The following is a 25,600-nucleotide window of genomic DNA, read 5'->3' as shown; positions in this document are numbered from 1 at the left end:
ACCACATTTGCAGACAGCATGGAGGAGGAAAAGCCATGGTGCTTGACCAAGTTGAAGAGTCGAGGGAGGTGGGGAGTCACAACATTAGACACTTTTTGTAAAAAAGAGCCAAGAATCCATCTGGGCCTGGGTGCTTTTTGGCATTCATGCCTTTGATTGCATGCATAACCTCGAGTTCAGTAATATCAGCATCCATGAAGTCCTTTTGAGCATCCGATAGATCAGGGAGGGATAATCATTGAAGGAAATTGTTGATAGCCGAATTAGAAGAAGGGACATGGGAAGAGTAAAGAGCGGAGAGGTGGTGACGGAACTCTTCCAGAATTATTAAGGAATTACTAGTGAGCACATTGTGTCGCATCCTAAGAGATATCGGAGGGTGTCTAGAAGCATTGGTTTGTAATCGGTCAGCCAAAACAGTATCCGGTTTGTTAGCTTTAGCATAAAACATTTGTTGAGACCAGCATATATGACATTCTGCCTGCTCTGTCAGGCAAAGGTTAACCTACAATGTACCGCTTTTGGTACAAAATTCCTGGCATAATCATACCGACAGGGAGGTTAAGTGCAGTGTGCACCTAATCCAGAGAACGTCTGTTACGGACTGTGGGATAGAGCATAAAAAGGTCTTTCTTGCATCTGGATGCAAGCTGAATAATGTGTCCCTGTATAAGCCTCCAACAGAGTAACAGTGGAGCCCACCTAGCCCACATTTAATTAAAAAGATTCCTCAGATAGAGAGGAAAGAGTAGTGACCACTTGGTCCAAGCTAAGAAAGGAATAATTTATCGGCCAAGATGGAGAAGAAGGAGATTGCAGGGTAGGACGACAAACAACCAGGAGAGGATCATAATATGACAAAGGCAGAGAGCACAAGTGATATATGCTTCCTCTGGAGAAAGGCATGATCAATACCTGAGTGTGAGTTTTGGGGATGAGAATACAATGAGAAATCTTTTTGTAAGGGGGTGAAATTTCCGCCAGACCTAAAAAAAAAAATCAAATGATGATAAAGCAGAACAGTAGGTTCTAGCATCTGCCGAGGCAGGAGATGAGGATGGATGCTGCCTATCCAATTTATCATTAAAAGTCAGATTGGAGTCTTCACAAAGCAGAAGGTTTCCCAACCCATAGTGAGACAGCACGGTACAAATATGAGAGAGGAAGGGGCCAGGATTCGTGTTAGGGGCGTAATAGATGAGGATAGTAATATTGGTATCAAGGAAAGAGCTCTGAAGCTGCACATATCTACCTTCAGGGTATGCAATTTGTTTATTGCAAACAAATGGGACACTTGTAAAATGCTACAAAAACCCTTCTATGTTTAGTTGGAGCATTAACTAGGTAAACCAGTGGATAATTGGAATCAAACTACTTGGGAGATGAAGGGGAGGAAAAATGGGTCTCCTGCAAGTATACTATATCAACACAGAGTCTACGGAGGTACTTAAAAACCTTCACCCTTTTTTTAGGGGTACATTGAGACCCTGAACATTTAAAGACAACCATTTAAGAGACATCAGGAACTATGAGAAAGTGATCACGATGCCAAGAAACAAGCATAGAAACAAGATAAGCTAAGAAAAGAGTAGAAACCAAAGCAAGAAAGAAGAAAGAAGCAGGGAAGGACATCGACAAAAGCCCCAAGAAACAAGAGCTATGTGCAAACAGGAGAAACAGAGACATACAAAAATCCGGTAAGTCGTTCATTGTTGCACCAACCATGAAATATGGTTTATCCCAGAAAACCACCACCATATGCGGGAATGCATGGGACTATCTGGGCAGAAATCCCAAATTGCAAATTGCACTATAGCGTACAGAAAATCAAGACATACAAACTAAACCATAACAAGCAAGGCTAAGAAGCATCAGATCACAGGGTCCAAAAACCCCAAAAAGGGGGAGAGGGAAGTTAGGAAGAAGGTGGTAAAAAGGAAGGGTAAGGGGAAGAACCCAGGGAGGAAAGAGGGGACCAGGAGAGACTAGATAGCAAGAGAGGGTGGGAGCGGGATAAGAGCAGTAGCCATGACAAAGTAGGTGGGAAAAATAGGGCTAAATATGCCACTGTAAACAATTAAAGAAGGTGTGAAATAAGAGAGTGGGTGAACTATTAAACATACAAAGAAATAAGCAAACCACCCCTCCCCACTCCCACCACACCCCATCCCACAACAAATAAAAAGGCTATCAAAGGGTTTGGAGATCTTGGGGCCTTCAATAGGAGATGGAAAGCGAGCAAAAGGGCAGTCAACAGATAACATACAAAAAAGGGGAATAAGGAGAGAATGTAGAGACAATAAGGATGGTGCAGCCAAGAGGTGTGAACCCACATAATACACCAGTGACTACAATGATACCAGATATAAAAAAAAACACCAAGTAAACATTAGCAATAAAGACTATGGTGAACTCTAATGTAGCAAGGACAAAAGTGTGAAAGCAGGTTTCACTTGTTTTTTAAAGAAAACAGTGTCACAGTAGTCATAATAGCTCACATTTCTGGGTCTTACAGGTTCCCTTTCTCAAGGTGATATAGTGACTCTGTAACACTATGTTGTCTCTAGTAAGGGAGACAATTTTAATTGCTGCCTATAAAACACCCATTTCTTTTTTTATATATACAAGAAATGCAGTTGTGCAAAATACACAAACAGCAAAATGAACAGTAAAGTAATTATAGCAGAAGCACAGTTCATTTAGGGAAACTTTCCTTTACAACAATTAAAATGATCTAATGTAATTTATTGAATATTTTCCATTTTTTTTAATCTTAATTGTATGCATGTGATACTTACATCACTTAGTCGCTCATGTGAAGTGCCTCTTTGCGAAGGTTTTGAGTCTCTGTTTGGACTTTCGCTGTCACTGTCTCTGTGGTTGTTCTGTAGTGGTTTCAGCTAATGGTAGATAAAGAAAAATAATTTGAAATGATAACTATATACACACAGGCTTAATTGCATATTTAAGGTTTGCATTTAAATACTATTCCTAGTAAATGGTGGCCTTTTCATTTTGAGAAATCCTGTTAAAATCTAAAAGTAGTAATAAGCAATATTAACATGCTGGAACAATATGCATAAAAAATGTAATCAAATGTGATCAATCATGTTTAACCAGTTGACATCCGCGGTGTTAAACCCCCTTCCCATCCAGGCCATTTTTCAGTATTCAGCGCTGCGGTACTTTGTGGAAAAATGAGCACATATAGACGATCGGCGGGCTATGGAGCCGCCGATCGTCTATATGTGAAACACCCGGTAACGGGTGTTTGCATTGGTCGGTCTTTTCTGCCCGTGCGTGCCCGCTAGGGGGCGCGCGCGAGCAGAAAAAAATTGCCGTCTGGAGACGGCAACCCGCCAATGCAGCAGTGCGTTTTTTTACAACGGGCGGACGGCAAGTGGTTAAAAACACACCAGAACTTCATCTTCTGTGTTTCAAAGAAATGTTAGGAGTTATTGAACAATGTATTTTCTGCTATTTGAGTGTTTACAATTCTATGATCCAGTGTGTCACATATAGTTTTCATTACTTGTACAGTATATCTTTATTTTACAAATGACCATTTAAAACAGGCAACCTCCTTGATGCTTTGTTTTTAGAGAGTACTGGCCTTTCCAATAAAGCAAATACAGTTATGCCTTTGCACTTGCTTAATGTTGCTTTGCATTAGCTAACAAAGGGTATGTAAACCCCAACCACCACCATTCTACTCTGTGAACTCTAAAAAGCCTTGACCAGCAGAAGATGAAATTACACAGACTATTCAGAGCATATCAGTAAATGACTCAGCGAAGTAATTGACAATAGCCTCAAGCCCTCAATATCTGCTGCCAGCAATTGGTAAATATAAACTTATATATATACAGTCCATAGATGTAATCTAAACATTGATAATGCACCAACGAAGTGGGCTATAAGTAACATTTTATCACTGAACTCTGAACACTGTGATAATACTGATCCAATATGAAGCTAGTTATTGTGCCTTGTGGCCTCTGACTGTAAATTTCCTTAACAGTACTACTATTGGAATAAAACAGGATCAGCCGAGTAACTACTGAAGTGCAGAAATGATTCAATTTTTTAAGTAAAAAAGCTAAGACTTGCATCTATTCAACCTGGCCAACCAATACTACTAACAAATTCAAGATCTTTTCTGTGTTCCCTTAGAATAACACTGGAAATGCAATCTATATTTTAAAAGCAAGACATTGCATTCATGATACACTGCTTCAATTAAAAACCTGAATTAAAAGGGCTCTTACAACAGTTTCTCTAATTTTTTAATTTTCATTTATGATTATAAGCCATTAACGATAAATATACAAAATAAACATAATATTTTCTTGGACTTAGCATGGTTCCTAACATATTGTTAGCATATTTGTTTTCAGAGTTTTTCATTGTGTGAAAATTAAAAAGGTATCCTCTCTCCACAGGAAGTGCCCTTTTAGCTATGTTCCAAAGGTGTAGTAAATTTCACAGTATGGCTTCCAGTAGGCTACCATGCATATTAGTGATGTGTTGTAATATGTCATCCTGAATAACAAGGTTCTGTACATTTCAATTTATGAAAAAGGGTTAGGATGAAGATTAAGAGGCCAATTTATTATGTGTTCGTCCAGCGTAGATGGAGCCAAGGTGCATAGAAATGTTCTAGATTACTTAATCTGTTACCTTCCAATCCTCACATCGGGACCTTCTACATGCTGCCCAAAATCCACAAGCCAGGAAACCCAGGATTAAAAGGTATGGCAATAATTACAGAACAAATATTTGGCTTAATTGAAAACATTCTAAAGCCCTGGTTATCAACACTGATAAATGTATACAGGGCACCGCAGATTTTCGGAATAAACTGAGCCAAATCACTAACCTACCTGCTAATATGATACTGATTACCATGGATGTGGAGTCTTTATATAGTAATAGCCCCCATAAGGATGGGGGCTATTACTATGCACCAAATTCCTGCACCAAATTCCTGCACCAAATTCCTCTCCTCCCATAATGTTGCACAAAATTATGATAGTGAAACCATTGCCAAACTCATTGAATTCATACTTACATACAACTACTTAAATTTCAAGAACAGCATGTATTTACAAATGACCAGGACAGCTATGGGCACAAAAATGTCACCACAATATGCCAATGTCTTCATGGCTGACCTAGAACACAGATTCCTAGCCACTCACCCTCACAAACCATTCAAATATTATCGTTATATTGATATTTTCATAATATGGACAGAAGTAGAAGAAAGCCTTTTAAACTTCCATGAATCGTTCAATTCATTCAACCCATCAATAAAACTCAAAATGAATTTCTGGATTGTGCCATAACAGTCAGCAATGGCTCACTCCATTCTTCTGTGTGCAGAAAACCCACAGACAGGTACAGCTACCTCCATAATTCCAGCTTCCATCTAAATCACACTAAACAGGGTGTCATCTACAGCCAAGCAATCCGATACCCCCACATTTGCTCTGACACTTGAGGACAGAGACAAACACCTAAGCACACTGGCTGATGCATTTCGGCGAAAGGGCTGCAGGGAAAAGACTATATCTAAAAAAATGCAATCTGCCCTAGGAACACCACGAGAAAGTACAAAGAAAAAGACAACCAGGACCCCTCTTATAGTTACCTACAACGCTACTCTAGAAGTAATAGGCAAAAGCATCAAAAACCTACAGCCAGCACTCTCAGAAGACCCCATAAAGACATATTCATTCAGCCCCCAATACTGGCTTTCAAGCAACTACTGAACCTGAGAAGAAGATTGGTATGCAGTAAACTGACCCCAGAACAGGAATTTACACAGAATGACACAGTGCATTGCAATAAACCCCGCTGCAAACTTTGCCAACATATATGTGACAAGAATACAGCGAGTCACAATAACAAAACGCACACCATTAGGGATCACACTCATGCACATCTGCTAACATGGTGTACATGATACAGTGTTCAGCATGTGACAAAGGATGTCACATTGGGGAGACTGGCCTTAAGCTGCATCTCAGGACGAACCTACACAGGAGCTCAAATCAAGAACCACAAAGAAAACGAATATTGCACCCCAGTAGGACATCACTTCTCCAAGAAAGATCACTCCATCCAAAACCTCAATATTAAAGTACTGAAAGGGAATTTTAAAAACTCTCATGAAAGGAAAACATTTGAGATGAAAATTATTTTACATTTCAACACCATAAACGAGGGACGTAATGTGGATTCTGGCTTTCTGACACACTACCAGAACTTTTTATGAATATACAAAACATCATTCATTTGCAGAATTGAAATAATCTTCTAAGCTCTCTATAAAAACAAACCAATGCGTTTTGCGTTTAGAAGCTTGTTTTCACTGTCAGCTCCTATTCACACCTGAGGGATTTGAAGCATGTTTCCAGATGGACGACAACATTTGAAACAATATTTATTTTATTTTATGGAGACTGTTCATATCTGAGCAATGTGTTGTCATTTTTCATGCCAAAGAAGTAGAGGTGCATCAATAGGGCAGGAAAGTGCATTTTTGGCCACATAGACTTTAGTGTGCGTGGCTTAGTGTGGTAAACACACGAAAGATGTGCGTAACACACATTTTTCATGCATTTTCATGCGTAACAACCATCTCTTTCTCCGCTTTCAGTTGGCCTAAACAAAAACATGTATGCCCCAAAAAATGCTCAAAAAAATGTGTGTGCAAATGTGTGTTAAAAATGCACTGAAAACAAGTAAAGAAGCTGACGAGGTGACTGTGGAGTTTGAGGAAGTGGGAGATCGGATGAGAGGGGCTTTCACTCCAATGCTGGGGTGCGTTGCACACACTAAACCCCTCGCTTCACTCCAGCATGACACCCCACTAGTGGTTCTGTGGTGGTTTCTGGTTACGAGTCATCCCTTCTGCCATGCTTTCTGTGCAAGGATTTTGTTTGCAAGTGGATTATTTAAATTTTTTGCACAGTAAAGAAGATTTGTGATTTCAGGATTAAGTGATATAGCCTATAGCCCAGTGGTTCTCAACCTCTCTAGGGCCGGGACCCCTTGGTAACATTTGCCAAGTTGTGGTGACCCCCAACTGTAAAATTTAGGGATGACGCGGCTGCTGCAGCGACATCTGGCGGCATGGCGGGAGAACCGACACTGTTGTGCTAGGAGAGGGCTGAGGAGGACTCTCACCTAGCACAGCAGAAATCACACAGCGACCCACAGCTTGAGAACCACTGTTTTACTTGCTTTTTGAAGCTGAAATACCCTTCCTAGAACAACAACAGCAGACTCCTGATATTACCTGCGTAGAGATTAGAAAGCACAATCTTTTTGGTCGTTGCACTGTGGATATAACCGCGTTATGAACGCCCAGGGCCGGATTTACTCTCCCTGCTGCTCCAAGGCCAGGTTGCGCAATGCACCCCCCTCCCCGCTAAACCAACCCCCCCCATCAATGGAGAATGGCAACCAGATGGCAGGGTTAGTTTTATTTTATTTTTTGTTTCTTTATTTTTTTATTTTTTTTTAATATTTTTTTTTACTTTTTAAAATTTTTATTTATCTTATTGTTTATTTTTTATAATTTTCTTATTTTTTAATAATTTGTTTCTTATTTCTTAATTAAATAAAAAAAATAAAAAGGCGATTAAAAAGTATTTCTTTTTTTAAATGTTTATTTCTTCAATAATTTTTTTATCTATTTTTCCTTCCACTTAACTTTATTGCTATCACACAGAGCTAACAAGCCCCTGTGTAATAGCAATTGGAGGTGACAGGTTCTCTTTATTGACCCTGTCACCTCCAATACAGGAGTTCCAGCACAGCGTTGTGCTGGATCTCCTGTGCCAGGTGAGAGGGGAAGACTGCTATCCCCTCCCATTGTGCAGGTTTACTTTTAACCCTGTCAGTCAGAAGAGAAAAACAAATGAAACCACCATAGGAATGCATAGCTAGATTCCTATTGGCTATTTCACTTTGCAATAGCCAATAGCAAACTAGCTATGGCACCGCCCTCTGCTGCTATCAATCACTAGATGGAGACCTGATTGAGAACTGTAGGTCCCCCTCTGCTGATTGACAGCAGCAGTGGGCGGGTACAATAGCTAGTTTGCTATTGGCTATTGCAAAGTGAAATAGCCAATAGGAATCTAGCTATGCATTCCTATGGTGGGTTGTTGTTTTTTTTCTGATTGACTGCGGGCCCGATGTCAGAAAAAAAAAAACAGAGCAGAGAAAGGTTTACTCATCTCCATCGAGCAGACTAAACCTTTCCTGGAGAAAGTATTTTTTTTTTCTGACTGACGCAAGCCGCTTGGTGATCCCTGGCAAATCGTCATTCTACCCCCGACGGGGTCGCGACCCCCAGGTTGAGAACCGCTGCTATAGAGGCTAAAGGTGCCCATACACTGCTCGATTCTCGTACGAGAATCAGGCGAAATCCCGCGATCGTTCGAGAATCGTGCAGTGTGAACGAAGACGTGCGACCGTTTCTACTGTACGGTTGCACGTCTTTTGTCAAACCAACATGCTCGAAAACCCGCCGAGAATCGTACGATTGTCGGCGGGTTTCTAGCCTGCTCGTTCGATAGCTGCGGAACGGGCCGGTCTGCGCACGCACACACTGCCCGTTCTGCATTGCCGTCATCGGAAGCCCGCCCCTCAGCGGGGCGGGCTTTCGATGATCACAAGTACGATCTGCCCGTCCAAGGTGGGCAGATCGTACGAGCTTTCAATAAGCATACGACCATCGCAAGACAAAAGTCTTGCGATGGTCGTAAGGTGTATGGGCACCTTAAGAATAGGTCACAGGTTAGGGACATTAAGGGAATAGTGTAATTTTTTTATCAAAGAAAGCCTCATGCCAAGACTCAGTGACAAAAGCTAATGAATTGTGAAAAAAAAACAAAAGTAAAAGAAAACAGTCAACTCCCCAAATTTGCACATATTGGCATAGAGGGTAGCATAAAGCTAGTGTCACAATGGAAAGATGTTGAGGTCAGTGTGACTTTAATTTTGCATTTATCAGTTAGTGCTAAAAAATGAATGCTGGCAAAGTAGAATATAATTCACACATTTTGTATGTGTTCATCTGGTTAGGAATCAAATCTTGTGGTGAGAATAGAGTGGTACATAGCTATTAGAATGCAATAACCTATTTTTATTGTGTGTTTATTCAATTTTCAAAGCACCAGCTGCTCCTGCAGCAAGCATTCCACAGAGCTCTTAACTGCAGCTGAAGTGTGTGAGAACTCAATGCTGATTAGCTGGCTGCCACTCTCCATCTTCTAATTATGGCTAATCCCACAGCAGACTTCTAGTCACTGAGCAACTACTTCTCACTTGACCTACACAGGGGGAAACAAAAGTGTGTCCCCTCAAATCCGCGTACTAATCCTGCCATCAGAAAAATCACAGACAGCCATCTCTGAATATAATTGTTACATTTACTGTATTAAAGTAATCCAGCAAAAGTTGTGCACCTTTTCATCAGTTCACTTCTTGTCATCCAGCCTGCCATCATTTGCTACCGCTACTCACATTACTGATAACAGTAATATAAAATGTAATTAGGCTCACTTTTTACATTTATTAGAATAATAACGCACCAAAACAAATGGTGTTGCAAGTTGAGACAGACCAAGGAAATGTCTGCTGGCCACTTGCTTTTTGCACAGGTTTTAGGCATGGGAGTCAAATATGTATATCAAATGTTGTCAAATATTTTATTGACAGCAGTAATTATTGAAATAGTAGAAGGAAGTAGCCAAGTAGCATGATAAAGGCAAGTATCAACAAGCATCAACAGGGTAAGGGTGGGGATGAGGGTGTCAGGATTCTTTAAGTGAACCTTCCCTTTAAACAGGAATGAGAGGAAACCTTTCCAATAAGGTAAATCACACTGTTAGACAACTGTCACAACAGCAAGTGTCACTATTGGAAAATGTCCTCTCTATTCCTCGTTCACTTTCATTCTTAGTGACAGTGGTCACCAGGGTAAATAGAGAGAGTGAGTCTATCTAGGAGGAGCACGGACAGCAATAAAAACATGACAGGGATTCCCCTCAACACTCTATTTGAATCTAAAGAAAAGTTTTGGCTTTATGTAGACGTTAAACTAATTATTTTTCATATGCGTATCTAAAACATCCCAGAAAGATTACAGTTCCCTTAATCTCTTCAGAACTGGGGAAAATAGGTTTTCACAGATCTCACTATAAGAGGACACGGATTAGCACTTGAATCAACTGCCTCTGCTTCCATTAAGTTCAAACTTTTTTCATGTTCGAAAGTTTGAACTCAAACTCAATGCAAGTCTGTGGGACCAGAACTCTGAAAATCAAATAAACCCATTTCAAATGTAGAGCCAAAGGAAATCTCACTGCTCCAATTCCTTAGCCACCATCAGGACTCACCAGGTGCTGGTCTAATAGGTGCATCTCCACCTTAGAATGCAGCAGTATTCGACCAGACCGCACTATCCAGAGAATTCAAATTCTGCAGACTTTATTGAAATTCACAGCAAATCCAGTATATCAGTGAATACAAGTGTATAAAGCAACAAATGCCAGCACTGCACACCCCCAACCAACTACAACCTCGAGCAGAGTTCTGGAAAATCTTGGGTAAGTTTAATACGCATAATAATCATCAGACTCATACAAATATATAATACATTTTGTGTACTATAAGAGAGATCTAAAGTAAAGGACAAAATACAAAAGAATGTAAATTATATATATATATATACCCTTTATGAGAACATGTTTTATGTTGCTTTACAAAAATACCAGTTATCAGTGAAGCTGATAACCAAGTAAAGCAAACCAGAATGTCAGAATAGAATTTTAAAAAATTGATGGTGTTCAAGCTCAAAAAAGTAGCATTACGAAATTATTTAATTTATTGTTCTTGTCTATGCCTGGTGTCAGAATAGGAGAGAAGCTGTCACCCTGCAATATATCTTGTAACATTACAGCTTTGACACGACTACTACTTGAAACAACCATGGAATGTGAAAAGGCTTCAGTATACCAAACGAGGTATTGTACCGGTACAGCTATAAGTTAAAACATATAATAATATTAATAAATCAGAACCCTGAACTGAATACTTAATGCCATTATTAAAAAGATCATCAGGAATACACTGTTGGAATATGTTTATGGAATAGTGTCCCAAATATTTAAATAAACCACAATTCAGCCTAGATATTTACAAAGACTTTTTACAGATGTACAAATCTAGTGTCTAGAATATGATGGGAAACAGCAGGAAACTGCATTTGCAAGCAAGTAAACAAATGCAATGATTTGCATAAGTATGATCAGGGATAACAATATCTCAAAGATGTTCAGAAATGATCGTATAAAATAAAACAGGTTCAGATGACAAAACAAGTTACAAAACTTTATGCATACAAATAAAGATGGATCCTCTCAACTAAGGGAACTTCAGTCTTTCCATATTGATGCTAAATCCCCTGCTATTCTCTCTTACACATGGCTGTCTATATGAATACTTTGTGGAAATGTTATTTTTTGCACATGCAACTAGCCTAGACTTGTTGGTGTATTTAACAGAGATGTGCTAGAAATTGCATGCTAAATCGGCTTACTACTCCAACCAATCAGAATCTATTTTATAGAGATCCTTCTTCATTAATGTGTGTTCCGTTTGGGTGCTTTGGAAAATGAACTGCTCTGTTATTGCTCTTTTTAATAAATAAGCCTAACAGTGTTATCACATTTATACACATTAAATCATGCTAAAGCTTTATCCTTAATGCATGTACATAACCTATAGATCGGAAGATGCCAATACTTATACTGGCTAAATTACTTATACTGGCTAAATGCATTTTTTTAAATTGTTTTAAATTGACAAAAAATGTAATATATTGTTGTAAGATGATTTGAACTTCTCATAAAACAGTAAGAGACATTGAATTAGGGGTAATTTTGGGTATCAGCATTTAGAGTGACATCTACTGTATATTGTAGAGTATATTGGCCCTGTTTAAGGAGCACTCCAACAGAAAAGGGCTTCACAGGCACAGGGAAAAAATCCAGGGGGTGTAGGGAAAAGGAGCACTGCACACATGGTTTTTGATTTTTAAAATATTTATTTCCTCATAGAAGTCCAAACTAACAAGTCGACACATTTTGGGGGTTATAAGGTACCGCATTCATCAGGGCTAAAATAACAAAGATAATGTATATTTAGATGATCACATAGTAATGTAACAGTTTAAAAACAAGGAATAGAAAAAAATAAGCCAGATCAGTACTTTTGTTACAGTACATATTTACTTAGAAATATGCTTTGGCTTGTGGGAACAATTGTATCACTGATAGACAGTGGTAAAGGTTATCTTTATAATTCTGACAGATAGTTTAACATGCTACCAATATAATTTGACCTGTTCAACTCTTAAGATCATATTTGAGGATATTAAATGACATGTTCTGCTGCTAAAAAATATAACATTCTGGTAAACCTTATAGAAAAATCAAAATCTAGATACAATTTAGGCACTGGGTTCACATTTTAATTGTGCAGCAAGAGAATGCTCCATAGCCAGAAATATATTTGTATCCAGATATTGTTCAATCTGCCTCTGCTCACAGTCTGATGTCTAATGCATTCCTTGATAGTTCGGGTTAATCACACAAGGCTTCAAAAGATTAGAGGCAACAGAAGGGAAAGCCATAATAAAGTTCTAAAGCCTATGCGTGATGACGGGATCTCCAAATGTTTCTTTGTTTAGTGTTCTGGTGATAAATACTACACTCCAAGAGAACCGAGGACGTGTCATTCATCCACCAATGCATTATGTTTTAAAACAAGACTTCTTCAGTGAAACATATGTATAGTTGATTTGCTTAAAAAAGGCATGGAACATTTAATAAACATTGTAAAAACTGCACAGACCCTGAGCTCACCAAGAAAAACTGAAAATACCACATCTTGTTTAAGCCCATACAGTTACATAAGTTTCTATTCCCATAAACTGTTTATATATAATTAAAAAGGCAACAATACTATTTTTATCATTATTAGGAAAAATGGTGGTCCACCAGTAAAATGCAGTGGGTGCTATAGAGAATAATTTTATTTTAGGGTCATACCATATTACCAGATCTCACAAGAAGTTGGCAGTGTAGTCTTGCAGCTTCCAGGGAAAACCTACAAGGTATGGTTGTACATGATAGTACATGGCAAAGGCTTAAAGGAGAACTATGGGGTAACCTATTTTTCCCCAAAGTACTCTTTAGGGTTACGGGAGGACATATACTAATGTTCTCCCGTGCACCAAAACTCAGTATATAGTGGGCTATAGTCCACTATATACTGAGATCACTGCAGCAGGGATGGATCCCAACAATACCGTCGAGGTCCAGCCCGCTAGCTGATTGACAGCGGGCTGTGCTTATCTGAAGGCAGAGCCAGCTTTGCCTTCCCCCTCTCCCGTCCATCCCTCCAGCCAGCGCTGGATGAGAGGGGAGGGCAGAATCCCTGTGGGGAGCGGTGAGCGGTGACCGATAGTCACCGCTTTCTGCAGGGAGATGATTGTGGAGTGAGCGAGTGGCAGTATGTTTTCACTCACTTCCAGATCAATAGAGCCAATGTGTGACAGTTCAATATCACATCAGCTCTAACTTTGGGGATGAGTGTCATTCACTCACCCCAAAGTTCTCCTTTAACCAAAAACGGCATATCTAGCTTTCTTGATTTCCCCCTTTAATTCCACATTTGTTAAATGATTCTCGAGTCAATATTTTTTCCCAGTTTTTTGTGGTAAAATTAGGTACCTCGGCTTATATTCGGGACGGCTTATACTCGAGTATATACGGTATGTTTGACTTTTTTTTATTCTACTTTTGTATTGCGTTAACAGTATTGTATGCAACTGCGAGAGAAACATAGTGGCATTTTAAAATATTCAAGCCTCATTTTTCTTTGATCTTTCAAGTCAAACAATTTCATTTAAATGTATCAGTCCATTTTGAAAGAGGATTACTAGGTCATATTTATTTTCCTGTCTGTCAGCTGTGCAACAAGAAAAACAATTTATATGCAGCAGAAGGAGCAGAAGACTTTTTAAACTATGATTTAATCTCTGTTGAACTTTAATAGTTTTGTGAATCAGGTGTAAAAGAATCCATTACACTATAGTTATTGATAGTATCTTAAATTTTCACACATACTAGGATACATTTAAATGACTGACTGACTGTGCACAGATAGACAGTACTGCATTTTGATGTTGGAGTTCAGTAGAGATATTATACATAAAGACACTGTATAAAAAACGTTTTTTCTTCACTGTTTCCTTCACAGTTACTGAATTTGACTTTTAATATAAATATGAATTTACAAGATATAAAACACACTAAAATATTTTAAACAATTTATAATCTTGTATGGAATTGTGTTGCAACTGTACTGTTTCCCTATATTTTCCTAATGCACTGCAAAACTGTTGGTACTATATAAATCCCATAATATGAATGATAATAAATAATAATAATAATAATAATAATAATACAAATAATAATCTTTTAGCAAACCTGTGCTTTACCCATTGAAGACAAGCAATATTTTTGCTTTGACCCCACCAGCTCCTGCAGCATACACATACCTTTCCTTCACTCCCTCAATTTAGTGTTTAGGTGCCAGCCTGATACTTCAAGATATAGAGGATCATGTGACTCATCCTATGTTACAGTTCATATGACAGACACAAGACTTTAACCCTCAGTGGTTGAAATGAGCAGCAGGGGAGTAAAGGAACAGTAAGCTAATGCTGCTGAGGATGAGGAAGGGAAAGGGGCAGGGGGGTGTTATAGCAAACTAGTTGCTTACCCTGCATGGGCAATGGACAAGTTAACTTTAAAGCAGAACCCCAATGCCAAGTCCAATTTCACTCCCTTCTTCCCTTAAGCCCACCGTGAATGCAATTATCTTAAAAAATACACCATATGTAGTTTTTCCTGCAGTCTTTGGGCCAAGTTGGTGACCTCAAGGGTCTTTCCTCATCTTTCTCAGCAATGGTGGAGGGTGGTCCTTCCTCCTGGACAATGCAGCACTTTGGTAATGATATGTGGGCACCACTCAGTCCTGGTGTACTGTGATCCCAGGCTGCAAGATGTGTCCCCAGAGGGCGGGTCCATGATAGCCTGAGCTCTCATGAGGTCATATGAGAAATATAGAGGCCGCCATTGCTGGCCTCTTCTTCTGAAAATTCTAGTTGCCTATCATGTCAACCCTTTAATACTTTAACAAAGCAAGTATGCAGATAAGGATCCCTGATTTTTTATAACTTCCATTATATACAGTACATACTTGATCCAGTGAGTGACTCAGAGTCAGCATAATAGCCATCCAACTAGCAATTTTAGAAAGATGTCAGAAATAACAGCACCTATATTTCTCTCTTGAAAGATTTCTTCAGAAATGCACTAACTCCATGAGAAATACAGCGTAATGTAAAAGAAGAGTTCATCAGACGTTACAAACACCAGAATTATGTTTTGGATTCTACTGAAGGGCAGCATTGTATCATGGTAAGATTATACATCCTGATGGTCAGAAATCCTATTAGGTTGCCCAGATTATCAGATATATTTTATTATTATTATTATTTTGTAGTAGTTATGCTGCCTTTGAAAAAAACTCTGTATGTTTGTTTTCCTCTTCACACAGCATACCTAAAAATAGTAGTAGTAGTAATAATAATAAAAATATCTTGTAGATATCTCTGTTAGATATCTCTGTAAAGCAGGCCTTTAGGCAGACTGCAAGATTCTCTGTACATTTTCAAAGTGGCAGGTAACTCTGGCTTTCCTCATAGAAAGACTAGGGGCACACTAAGCTTCCACTCAATAACGTTCAAGGTTTCTAGGTCTTTGACCCTTTGTTAGGATTAGGTAAACATTATTATAAAATAGGTGTTATCCCAATTTGGCTGCAAAAATGGAAATACACCTACATTCCCAAAGTAAAATCAAACTATGTTCCATATGTAACATGCATTTCTTAGTGCTTAACCCTCTACTTTCAAAAAGACATATTAATATATGCTACTTTTCTAAATAGGCCTAGAGCTTGGGGTAGCAAAACCGGTGCCCTCTAGCTATTGTGCAACTATAAGTCTCATAAGGCATTGCAAGACTCTTACAGCCACAGGCATGACTTTCAGAGGCTGATGCATTAAGGGATTTGTAGTTTCACCACAGCTGGAGGGCTAATGTTTGGCTACCTCTGCCCTAGAGTATGTCTGACTTGTAAAGGCAACAACAAGGATGACAATAAAAAAAACTATATGTACAAATAAATAAAAAAGACTGTATTTGTGCATAAATGGCTAAAAAAATGTGATATGATCTTCATTTTAGTCACAATAATAAATAAAGATGGCCTTATTTAACATACCACACACAACATTTTTTTATTGTCATATCTGTATTGTTTAAAGCATAAATACACTTTCTGCTAAGATCACAGAGAATATCATTGCTCTCCAATACAACCATACAATGTTTGGAGGAAAATTATGTTGCACTAAAAGCCTCATCAGATCTGTGATGCATGGTCGAGGGAGTACCAAGGTTTGGACCTTTCTTGTGACCCCGGGTCTGGATAGCTTTTTTGATCAATTCATTCAAAATTAAATCAAGAAAATTTAAAGGAGAACATCAGGGTAATGAGCCACTTCCTGAAATGTAATTTAAATTGAGTGATGCAATAGGCAAACTGACTGAAACACAGAAGTAAACAAATAAGAGAAAACCTTCCAACTTAGCTTTTTACTAGGAGAAGATAAGTTTCACATATTTAACCCTAAACCACTATTACCCCTCATGTCTCCTGATGCACTAGATCCTGACGCCCTACATTATGAGAGAGGGACACTTTTTGTGATAATCTTGTCATCTTGTCATTTTGACAAGCATAAAGTAATGGTATTACTATGGAAAGGAAGGACTTGCTCCTGAAACACAACCAAAGCAGACCCAAACCTAAGTTACTTTACCCAGAGAAAAGCTAAAGTAATGTTAACTCCTATGTTTTACTTTTTTCATTCAGTTAAATGTGAACATCACTAGCAAAAAACAGTTGTTTTAAAATCTGCGTTACACATTTCACCCCAAATGCCACATATTGGGGTCTATTCACAAAGCTGCCGAAGGATCTGGCCGTAGCTTCGGCCGATCCTTCGGCTAGCTTCGGCCCCAGGACCCCTTCGGTTCAGTAGAACCAAAGGGGTGCTGTACGGGCTATTCACAATAGCCCGTACAGCTCCTGAACATGGCCGAGTGGCTCAGTCGAGCGGAACGCATATGCATCGGCTCGGCTGAGCCAACAGCCTGCTTCTGACAGCTGGGCGGAACCAGCCGTGATCTTATGGCTGGCTCCGGCCACTTGCAGAGAGATCAGCGTCCCTGGTTACCTGCTAACCAGGGACACTGATCTCCAACCAGCTAACTCTCCCTGGTGGCCCGGGAGACTCCTGTTTCCGGCCGCCAAGGAGAGAAACACTGCTGTGTCTTTATTTCTTTATTCTGACACGAGCGATGTCAGAATAGAAAAAATAATAATTTTCCCATTGAAAAGCATTGGGACATTACTATTGACTATTTCAATTTGCAATAGCTAATAGTAAACTAGCATTGTACCCGCCCTCTGCTGCAGTTTCCCATCAGGTCCATCAGCAGAGGGCATGTTCGGCCGACCCGAAGCCACGCGAAGCAAGCCGATGTACGGCTGATTTCAGCTGATGTACGGCTGAAACCAGCCGTACCAGCCGAACAGTGTTCGGCTCACTTCACTTCAGGTCGGTCAATCACTCGGCTGCCTACAGCAGCTTAGTGAATAGACCCCATTGTTTTCATTTCCGTTAAAATAGAGATGCCCTATTATACAGGAATACTGGACCTGACACTGGATATACAACAACACTTATAATGGGTTATTCCCATTATTCTTTGAAAACTACAAGGGAGTTTGGTTTAAATTTAAGAGTTAACAAGTGATTTGCGCTATGCAGTTTTGTTCATCAAGGCACATATCTACAATGCTGATTAGAAAGCAATCTTTTAATTTAAAAAAACAGTTTTAAATTTGGATGCGCTTTTTCTGGCAGAAGGTAGCCAGAAGTAGGATGATTTTAAATCAGTATTTGTTGGAAGTTTATTCTGTCCAGAACCAGTTTACACTGTAAGTCATATTATGTGGAAGCATTCATAATACATATGATGAAGGTGTCAATACCTCACAGCTCAACAGTATTCTGCCAGTTGTCAGATTATCCAAGATCAGCAAGAATCTGAAGCAAAGTCATTTATATGATGGCTGTTGGTCAAATGTACCATAAATATTATCTCCAAGCTCAGAGCAGTAAAATAATAAGATGCTAAGGATTTTCTGCCCTCTGATTTTATAGCGAATAGGATTACCACTAGAAGCTCAGGGATGGAAAAAACTCAGTGAAAGAGAAAAGATAAAACAGATAAAGTGACATCACGCTACAATAAATATGGGCATGTGTTGTTCAATTACATAATTAGCATCATCATTATTCCTGACAATATTCTTTATTATTATCTTGAAAGGAAAAGCAAAACAAATATTAAAGCACAATTCTGGGTTACATGTTTTTAAAGTCTTTGAGGTTGAATGCCATCCAGTGGTAATCAATCTGGAAGACTAGAGATCTTGTGTGTGTAGGCTATCATGTAGGCCCGCACTAAGGGGTGAGTTATAAAATACTGAACGTAATACTCGAACTTAAAATGCTGTAAAAGGGGGTTCCAGGGGGAGGCAGATGGGAAGCAGAAGTCAGAGTTGTTTTTTTAAACAAATATAGGTGGACCTATTTAGAAAAAAATGGTGTAAAAATGGACCTATCATTATATACTCAAATTAAAATTGAATGTTGTCATGACAATGTATAGAAGCTCAAGAAGATAAGTAATGAAGAGTTAGGTTTTGTCTGCCAAGTGGGAGAAACAGAACAGTGTGTGTGTGGATCAAATAAAGAGCCAGTAAGTGGGCATGCATGCTGACTAATGTGTAAGTGGTAAGTGTAATACTTTCAGGAATGTATTACAGAGAACATGGTATTACCCCTATCAATGTCATCTGGTTTTTTTCTCCAGAAGAATGGAGCCAACTTTGTTCAGACATCATCCAGAGTCAGTACCTACTTCCTGGTCTGAGATGATATCTCAGAAATGTTGTAGTCATGTAAATCATAGTGTTTCTATAGTTCTTGCCTCTGCTCAAAAATGTTTTCCATATGATTTTCAACCATGCTGCAGCCCCTCACATTGTGATTTTCTGTGATTACAATGTTGCATTAAAATCAATGGTGAAGAATTTTTTTCTCTTGCCTGGAGTAGACCAGTGACATCAAATCAGCCTAACCAAAGTTACGTGACCTAAGGACTGATTTATAAAAGGAAAATGTTTTTTTTTTTTCCAAAACTGAACTACAGACAACTTTAATACAATAAATAGTGTCCCCTCCCTAGTCAAAGGAAATCTGTAGATGTTTTTCTTTTAAATAAAGTTTGTAACATATAGTCACCTTAATCCATGGTCCTGCAACAGCTGGTGTCCCAGTAACGTTAGCAGGCACCTCTACCAGCCGGCATTTCTCATCCTAATGAAGTGGCCCCAGGGCCTGCACAAATTACATGATTATATCTATGAAAGAGGAACCAACAAAGCAGACAGAGGGCCTTCAGTAGACTGGATGTTACAACCCGGAACCAGAGGTGAGGAAGCTTGCAATATTGCAAATTAAGGTCAGTACTAGTGCATGTTATAAACTTTATTTTGAAGAACAACTTTACACTTATATATTAATACTTATATACTGAAATAAACTTTTGAAATGTATTTTCTTTTTATGTGAAATGTAATCTCTACAGTTATGCCACTATCCTTATTATTTGTTTTTGGTCAACTATATGATTTAAAAAGGGAATGCTACCTTTTTCACTTTGTTGAGAAGATATCAAACTATCTGCATACTTCTACTCATCTTACTCCATTCACATAAATCACTTTCTTGGACACAGGCTACGTATTATTATTCAAGAAAACAAGTAAGCCATTGGACAACCAGTGTATTAGGCGTACAAAATAAAAATGTATCACTTTTCCACTTCCATGACTAGACTTCCAGACATTTCCAGACATGCCCAGGACCGGCACGGCAGATCTCCCCTGATGGATGGGAGAGAGATCAGCAGGCCTCTAGCCACTGATCTCTCCTCCAATCACTGGAACCGGAAGTGATGTGTATTACATCACTTCCGGTGTCACTGTGCACATTCTCTGGCTCCTAGAGGCAGGAGAAGAAGCTGGTGAAGCAGATCTCTGCTTCCTCAGCTTCTTTGGGGTCCCTAGGTGACTTTGGGGTCTTAAAGACCTCCAATGTCTCCATCAAGAGGACCTGTCACATCATATTTGCTATTACATAGGGGGATTGTTATCCCCCTATGTGATAGCAATAAAGTTGAGTGTAAAACTAAATTATAAAAATTAAAGTAACATATAAAAAAAATGTTTAAAGTCCCCGCCTCCCGCATGCACACACATACAATGCAAACACGTGTCAAATTCGCCTACATGCAAAAACGAAAATTGCACCACACGTTACCTAACGCCACAAACGTCTGAGTGAGAGCAATAATCCTCGGGCCATCAATCATTGTTAACACTAAACTGATAAGCAGTAAAAGCATGTAAAGCATCACCTTTGAGAAATTTTGGGTAATGTAGTTTTTTTTAGGGTTTCATGGGCGCACGTAATTTTAAGGCTTGACATGTTTGGTTTGACATCTATTTACCCGCTGTGACCCCGTCTTTTATATTTTACCCAAAAATTGGGTATTATATTCTGTTTCTGTATACTAAATTTAATTTTAGTGTATTTTGTCCTAAAAATACTGGTTTGATAAACATTTGCGCAAATACTGTGCGACATAAAAAATTGCAATTTTATGTTTTCAGACAATATATAATTGTTTGGGGGTCTGAAGCTGTTTTCTAGGCAACAATTGGCAACTGATTTTATCATGTGTGTGCAAATGTAAGAAATTGCTCCAGTCAGCATAGCAATCAATGTTTGTTATATGCTTCATTATTACAATCATGTTGGTAATCCATCTCTGAGATATTTTTTAAGTGACAGATAGGCTTAGATAATGAATCTTTTTATGCATTTATATACAGTAATCTCTGAAGCATGTTGATTTATTTTGTATATAATAATAGTTTATGAAAGCAAAACATTTGTTTGTTATTGTTTAGTCTGCTGATATTGTATGAACAGTGATTGTTCTAAGCCAAAAGAATGTCTTTCTTGTAGCATACATTTATTTGGTGAATGAATCCGCATACCTCATTCTGTCTGTTTAGTTAAATCAAAACCGTAGTTTAAAGTGATATTAAAGTTAAAGGTTTGCTGCTCCTTAAGGTTTAAAAGTTTTAGTTTCCTGAAGAATCAGCTGGTCCCCTGAGCACTGGCCCTGATATCCTGTTTTAGGGTGTCTCCTTTTTTTTGCAGGGTCCTATGGAGCCACACTTGTCTGTGCTAGTAAGTTTTGTGTGTCTGCACAAACACAGGCACAGAAAGGCAAGCCATTCCCCTGTTCTACCCTTCCCCTCCTCCTTCCTCACTCTACCCTTCTCTCTTCTCCGAGCTAATAGACAGACAGCTGCTGGAGACTGTGCTCTCCCTTGTGATCCTGCGCTGGACAGGAAGTTTATGGAATCTGAGCTGAGAGAGTTGGAGCCAGCTGTTTGGAAACATAACTGCAAATGCATGGGCAAAAATGTAAAATAAATACTTTACTGGGCAATGTATATTTGATCTGAATTCATTATTGAAAAAAAGTATATTTTAGTTTTTGGAAAATGCTGAATTAAGCCAGTTGACACTTTGGTATATCTTTCAGAGACTCTCTTGGCGAGATCCCTGCTTTTGAGTTCCTGTGACTGCACACCCACTCTGGCCATTTAAAAAGAATCACATTCTCACTATAATATTTATTTCGTTATTTATTTTATATTATAGAAAGAATATGGGAAGGTGGATGGAAAGTACCAAACCCCCAGGTGGACAAAACTGTGAATTATGGAAGGAAGATTTTGTTAGAGTAATGGCCACTTTCAAAGCCAAGTCACCTCTTGTACACAAAGCAGTGGTGGTACAAACTGATGTTGTGAAAATATCACATGTAAATGCCAGTTTACTGATGTTACAACACTGCTGACACCTCTGCTCTTCTCCTTGGCACTATAATATTGGTGCCAATGGAGGATCTTTGGAAGCTTAAAACTCTTATTAACTAGACAATGTTCACATGCTAAAACTGCTTACAGTTATCAGTTTATGATTGTATTTTGTACTTCTCTTGAGGTGTGACACACAGAGTTTATTGTAGATAATTCCACTTATTTCATGTTAGCACCTGGCCCAAAATAATTCACTGCATGAAACTGCTTGTCCACATACTTGATATTTCAGGCTAGTATCTCTGGGCTGGGGCATGCTTTTTTAGTATTTTTAGAAATTAATAAAAGTAAATGAAAAAATTGGTGATAATCTTGCAGCAATCCATGATCAGCACTGGACAGCTCCTTCTATACTTGTGAATAATGTTTATTTAAATGTATGTAAACTAAGGGGTCTATTCACGAAGCTGCCGAAGGATCTGGCCATAGCTTCGGCCGATCCTTCGGCTAGCTTTGGCCCCAGGACCCCTTCGGTTCAGTAGATTCACAATAGCTTAGGCGATTGAAAAGGCCAAATGCTGCTGAGCGGCATTTGGCTCGGCTATTCTGTTCTGTACCTCCGAGGTAGCGAGCAGGATAGGAAAATAGTTAAATGAATAAAAAAAGTTTAAAAACTATTTAAAACATAAAAAAATAGGAAAATGTAAAAATTTTAATATTTTAAAGAAAATTAAAAAAAGAAAAGAAAATGATGCACACCAAGCCGACCGCATGTGACGTCCACATAATAAAGCATCTGACAGATGCCGGCTAAAAAAAAACTAATTGGGCAGAGCCAGCGGTGACAGCTAGCTCCACCCAACTGTTTCCTATTGGCCAGTCCCAGCCAATGACTAACAACTGGGCAGAGCCGGCCATGACATCACGGCAGGCTTCGCCCAGTTGTTCTTGTTTAATAACAGATCCCCATGTCATTTGGGGACGCTCCGCCCAGCTGTAATTTACGTGGAGATCAGTCCTACCTTTCTCAGTTGAGCCAAAGCATATGCGCTCGGCTGCTGTACGGGCTATTGTGAATAGCCCATAGAGCAGCCCTTCGGCTTGACTGAACCAAAGGGCTGAGGCAGCGGAAGCGAGCTGAAGGATCAGCCGAAGCTACGGCTGGATCCTTCAGTACTTAAGAGAATAACCCCCTAAATGAGCTTTAAATCAGGCTCTCACTGACCTTTTTAGCTGCAGGCAAAGTGGAGCAATTTATCCTCATAGTTCACAGCAAGTGGTTATCTCAGTAGGTTAGTTTAGCCTGCCTGCCCCTCCTAGCAGTGAGTCGACAGTAGGGATGAACTACGGGTTGAACATGAGTTCAACCTAAGCTCGGATATTCATTTCAGAAGTTCTATATATTGTTGGGTGTCACTGATCATGAATTATGTGGATTTACATCACTGTATGACATGATTCAAATTAAATTTACTTTAAGACATCATTTTTTTTTTATTCTTAAACCCCTTCCAACCAAGCATACACACATATGGCACCTCGAAAGGGTGGGCCTTCTTCCTTGGGGCTGCAGATATTCGTACCTTTGTTTGTGCTGAAAGGGCACTTCTTAGCACACCCCAGCACAGAGACACTAACAGCTCCAAGTCTTGTACTAATAATCAGGAACTGGGAGGACTGGCTCCTAATCACACGATCACTTAGATGACATGTGATTGGCTCTCACAGTGATCACTAACTGTAGAACCCTCTCTATCTCTCTCTCTTCTGTGAAGAGAGAGATATATTAAGGGGGATCTATCAATAATGGGGCAGACAGAATCTATAACAGTTGCCCAAATTAAGCAATCAGCTTCTATCTTTCATATTCAAATCTTAACTGAAGATTGATTGGTTACTATGGACAACTGCTCCAGATTCTGTCTGCCCCAGTTTTGATACATTTCCCATGTCAATGTGTTTTATGTAGGAGTGTCAGTATCCATGCAAGTGTCAGTTTCATTGTCAGGTCAAAATGTGCTGTTTCTGGGCCCTACCACGGGTACAGAAAACAAACAATGCACACATATGTGGTAAGCATCAGGAGTGGGAGAATTTATCTTCACCAAATGAAGGCCGAATTTGTCCAAAAGCAAGGTATAGTTCACTTGGATACACTAAGTCATTGCAAAGATATGTAAATTTTTAGTAACACATGTCAAAATTTGCAAAACTGCGTTCAGGCATTAGAATTAATTGTATCCTCCATCATTAAGGGGTAAAATAGATAACTTTTTCTATGATGTGGGTGTTTTAAATTGCTAGCTTTTTTCTGATTGAGTAACTTTTGCCTGGGGGCAGATACCGGGGGGTACCCCTTAATCTAAAGGGGGCTTCCAGATTTCAATATTTCTCACCCTCCACAGACCCCCACATCCCTTATGGGGGACATGATGTGGTAGTGAGGCCCTTGTCGACATCAGTATAAGGACAAAGTGCCTAGCAAACAGGGGAGGCTTGGTGAGGCATGTCAAGCAAAACAAATGGCAAACGCACTCATCAATTCATTACCAGCTTTACAGCAAGGTGCACACGGAAGGGCTTCAAACAGTAAAACAGCAAAAAGTTTCCAGGCACACTCACCAGCCAGCATGCAAAAAAACCTGTCTAACCACTAAGGTTAAAAGCAGAGGTTTAGATACACCTCTTCTGCAGAAAATGTGAAAGCCGCACAGCCACATCAAGGCACCTCCATATAGTGCGGTCCTAACTCTAAGCTATGATAGTCTCCATCTTTTTTCTGTTTTACTGTTTGAAGCCCTTCCCTGTGCACCTTGCTGTAAAGCTGGTAACGAATTGATGAGTGCGTTTGCCATTTGTTTTGCTTGACTGATTTGGTGCAGTGGCGCATGGGGGGCCTCAGCTGCCGTTGTGATGTGCGGGGTCCCATGTGTGTACCTGTACCTTTAAGGGAGGTAGGGCTTCCTCCTGACAAACCTGCACCCAATTTAATATTTTGCCCCATGTGCTCCAAGATGGAGACTCTCATAGTTTAGAGTTAGGACCACACTATATGGAGGTGCCTTGACGTGGCTGTGCGGCTTTCACATTTTCTGCAGAAGACGTGTATCTAAACCACTGCTTTTAACCTTAGTGGTTAGACAGTTTTTTTTGCATGCTGGCTGGTCAGTGTGCCTGGAAACTTTTTGCTGTTTTTGGTGAGGCATGTGACCTGCTATGGTTCAGGTGGTGGTGCCACATGCTCATTGACCCCCTGCCCCCCCTTTCTTGGCCAGCCAGGCTGCATTTTTTTTAATGGCATTGTCACATGTTGCCCCACGGCAGTGCCCAGCTACCCAAGCCG

General features: G+C 39.4%; 1 protein-coding gene across 1 annotated transcript in view; it reads right to left on the bottom strand.

Annotated features, from left to right (window-relative positions):
- Window positions 1–25,600, bottom strand: part of AUTS2 (autism susceptibility candidate 2) — a 1,207,424-nt gene that overhangs the window by 726,555 nt on the left and 455,269 nt on the right. Inside the window, exon 4 of the mRNA XM_018557876.1 lies at window positions 2,799–2,900. Coding sequence (XP_018413378.1) covers window positions 2,799–2,900 — 102 coding nt within the window. The remainder of the gene's footprint in view (window positions 1–2,798; window positions 2,901–25,600) is intronic.

The sequence above is a fragment of the Nanorana parkeri genome, unplaced genomic scaffold (assembly GCF_000935625.1).
Source record: "Nanorana parkeri isolate BGI_ZX_2015 unplaced genomic scaffold, ASM93562v1 scaffold308, whole genome shotgun sequence".
NCBI classification, from domain to species: domain Eukaryota; kingdom Metazoa; phylum Chordata; class Amphibia; order Anura; family Dicroglossidae; genus Nanorana; species Nanorana parkeri.
This window is presented reverse-complemented; position numbering and strand designations above follow the sequence as displayed.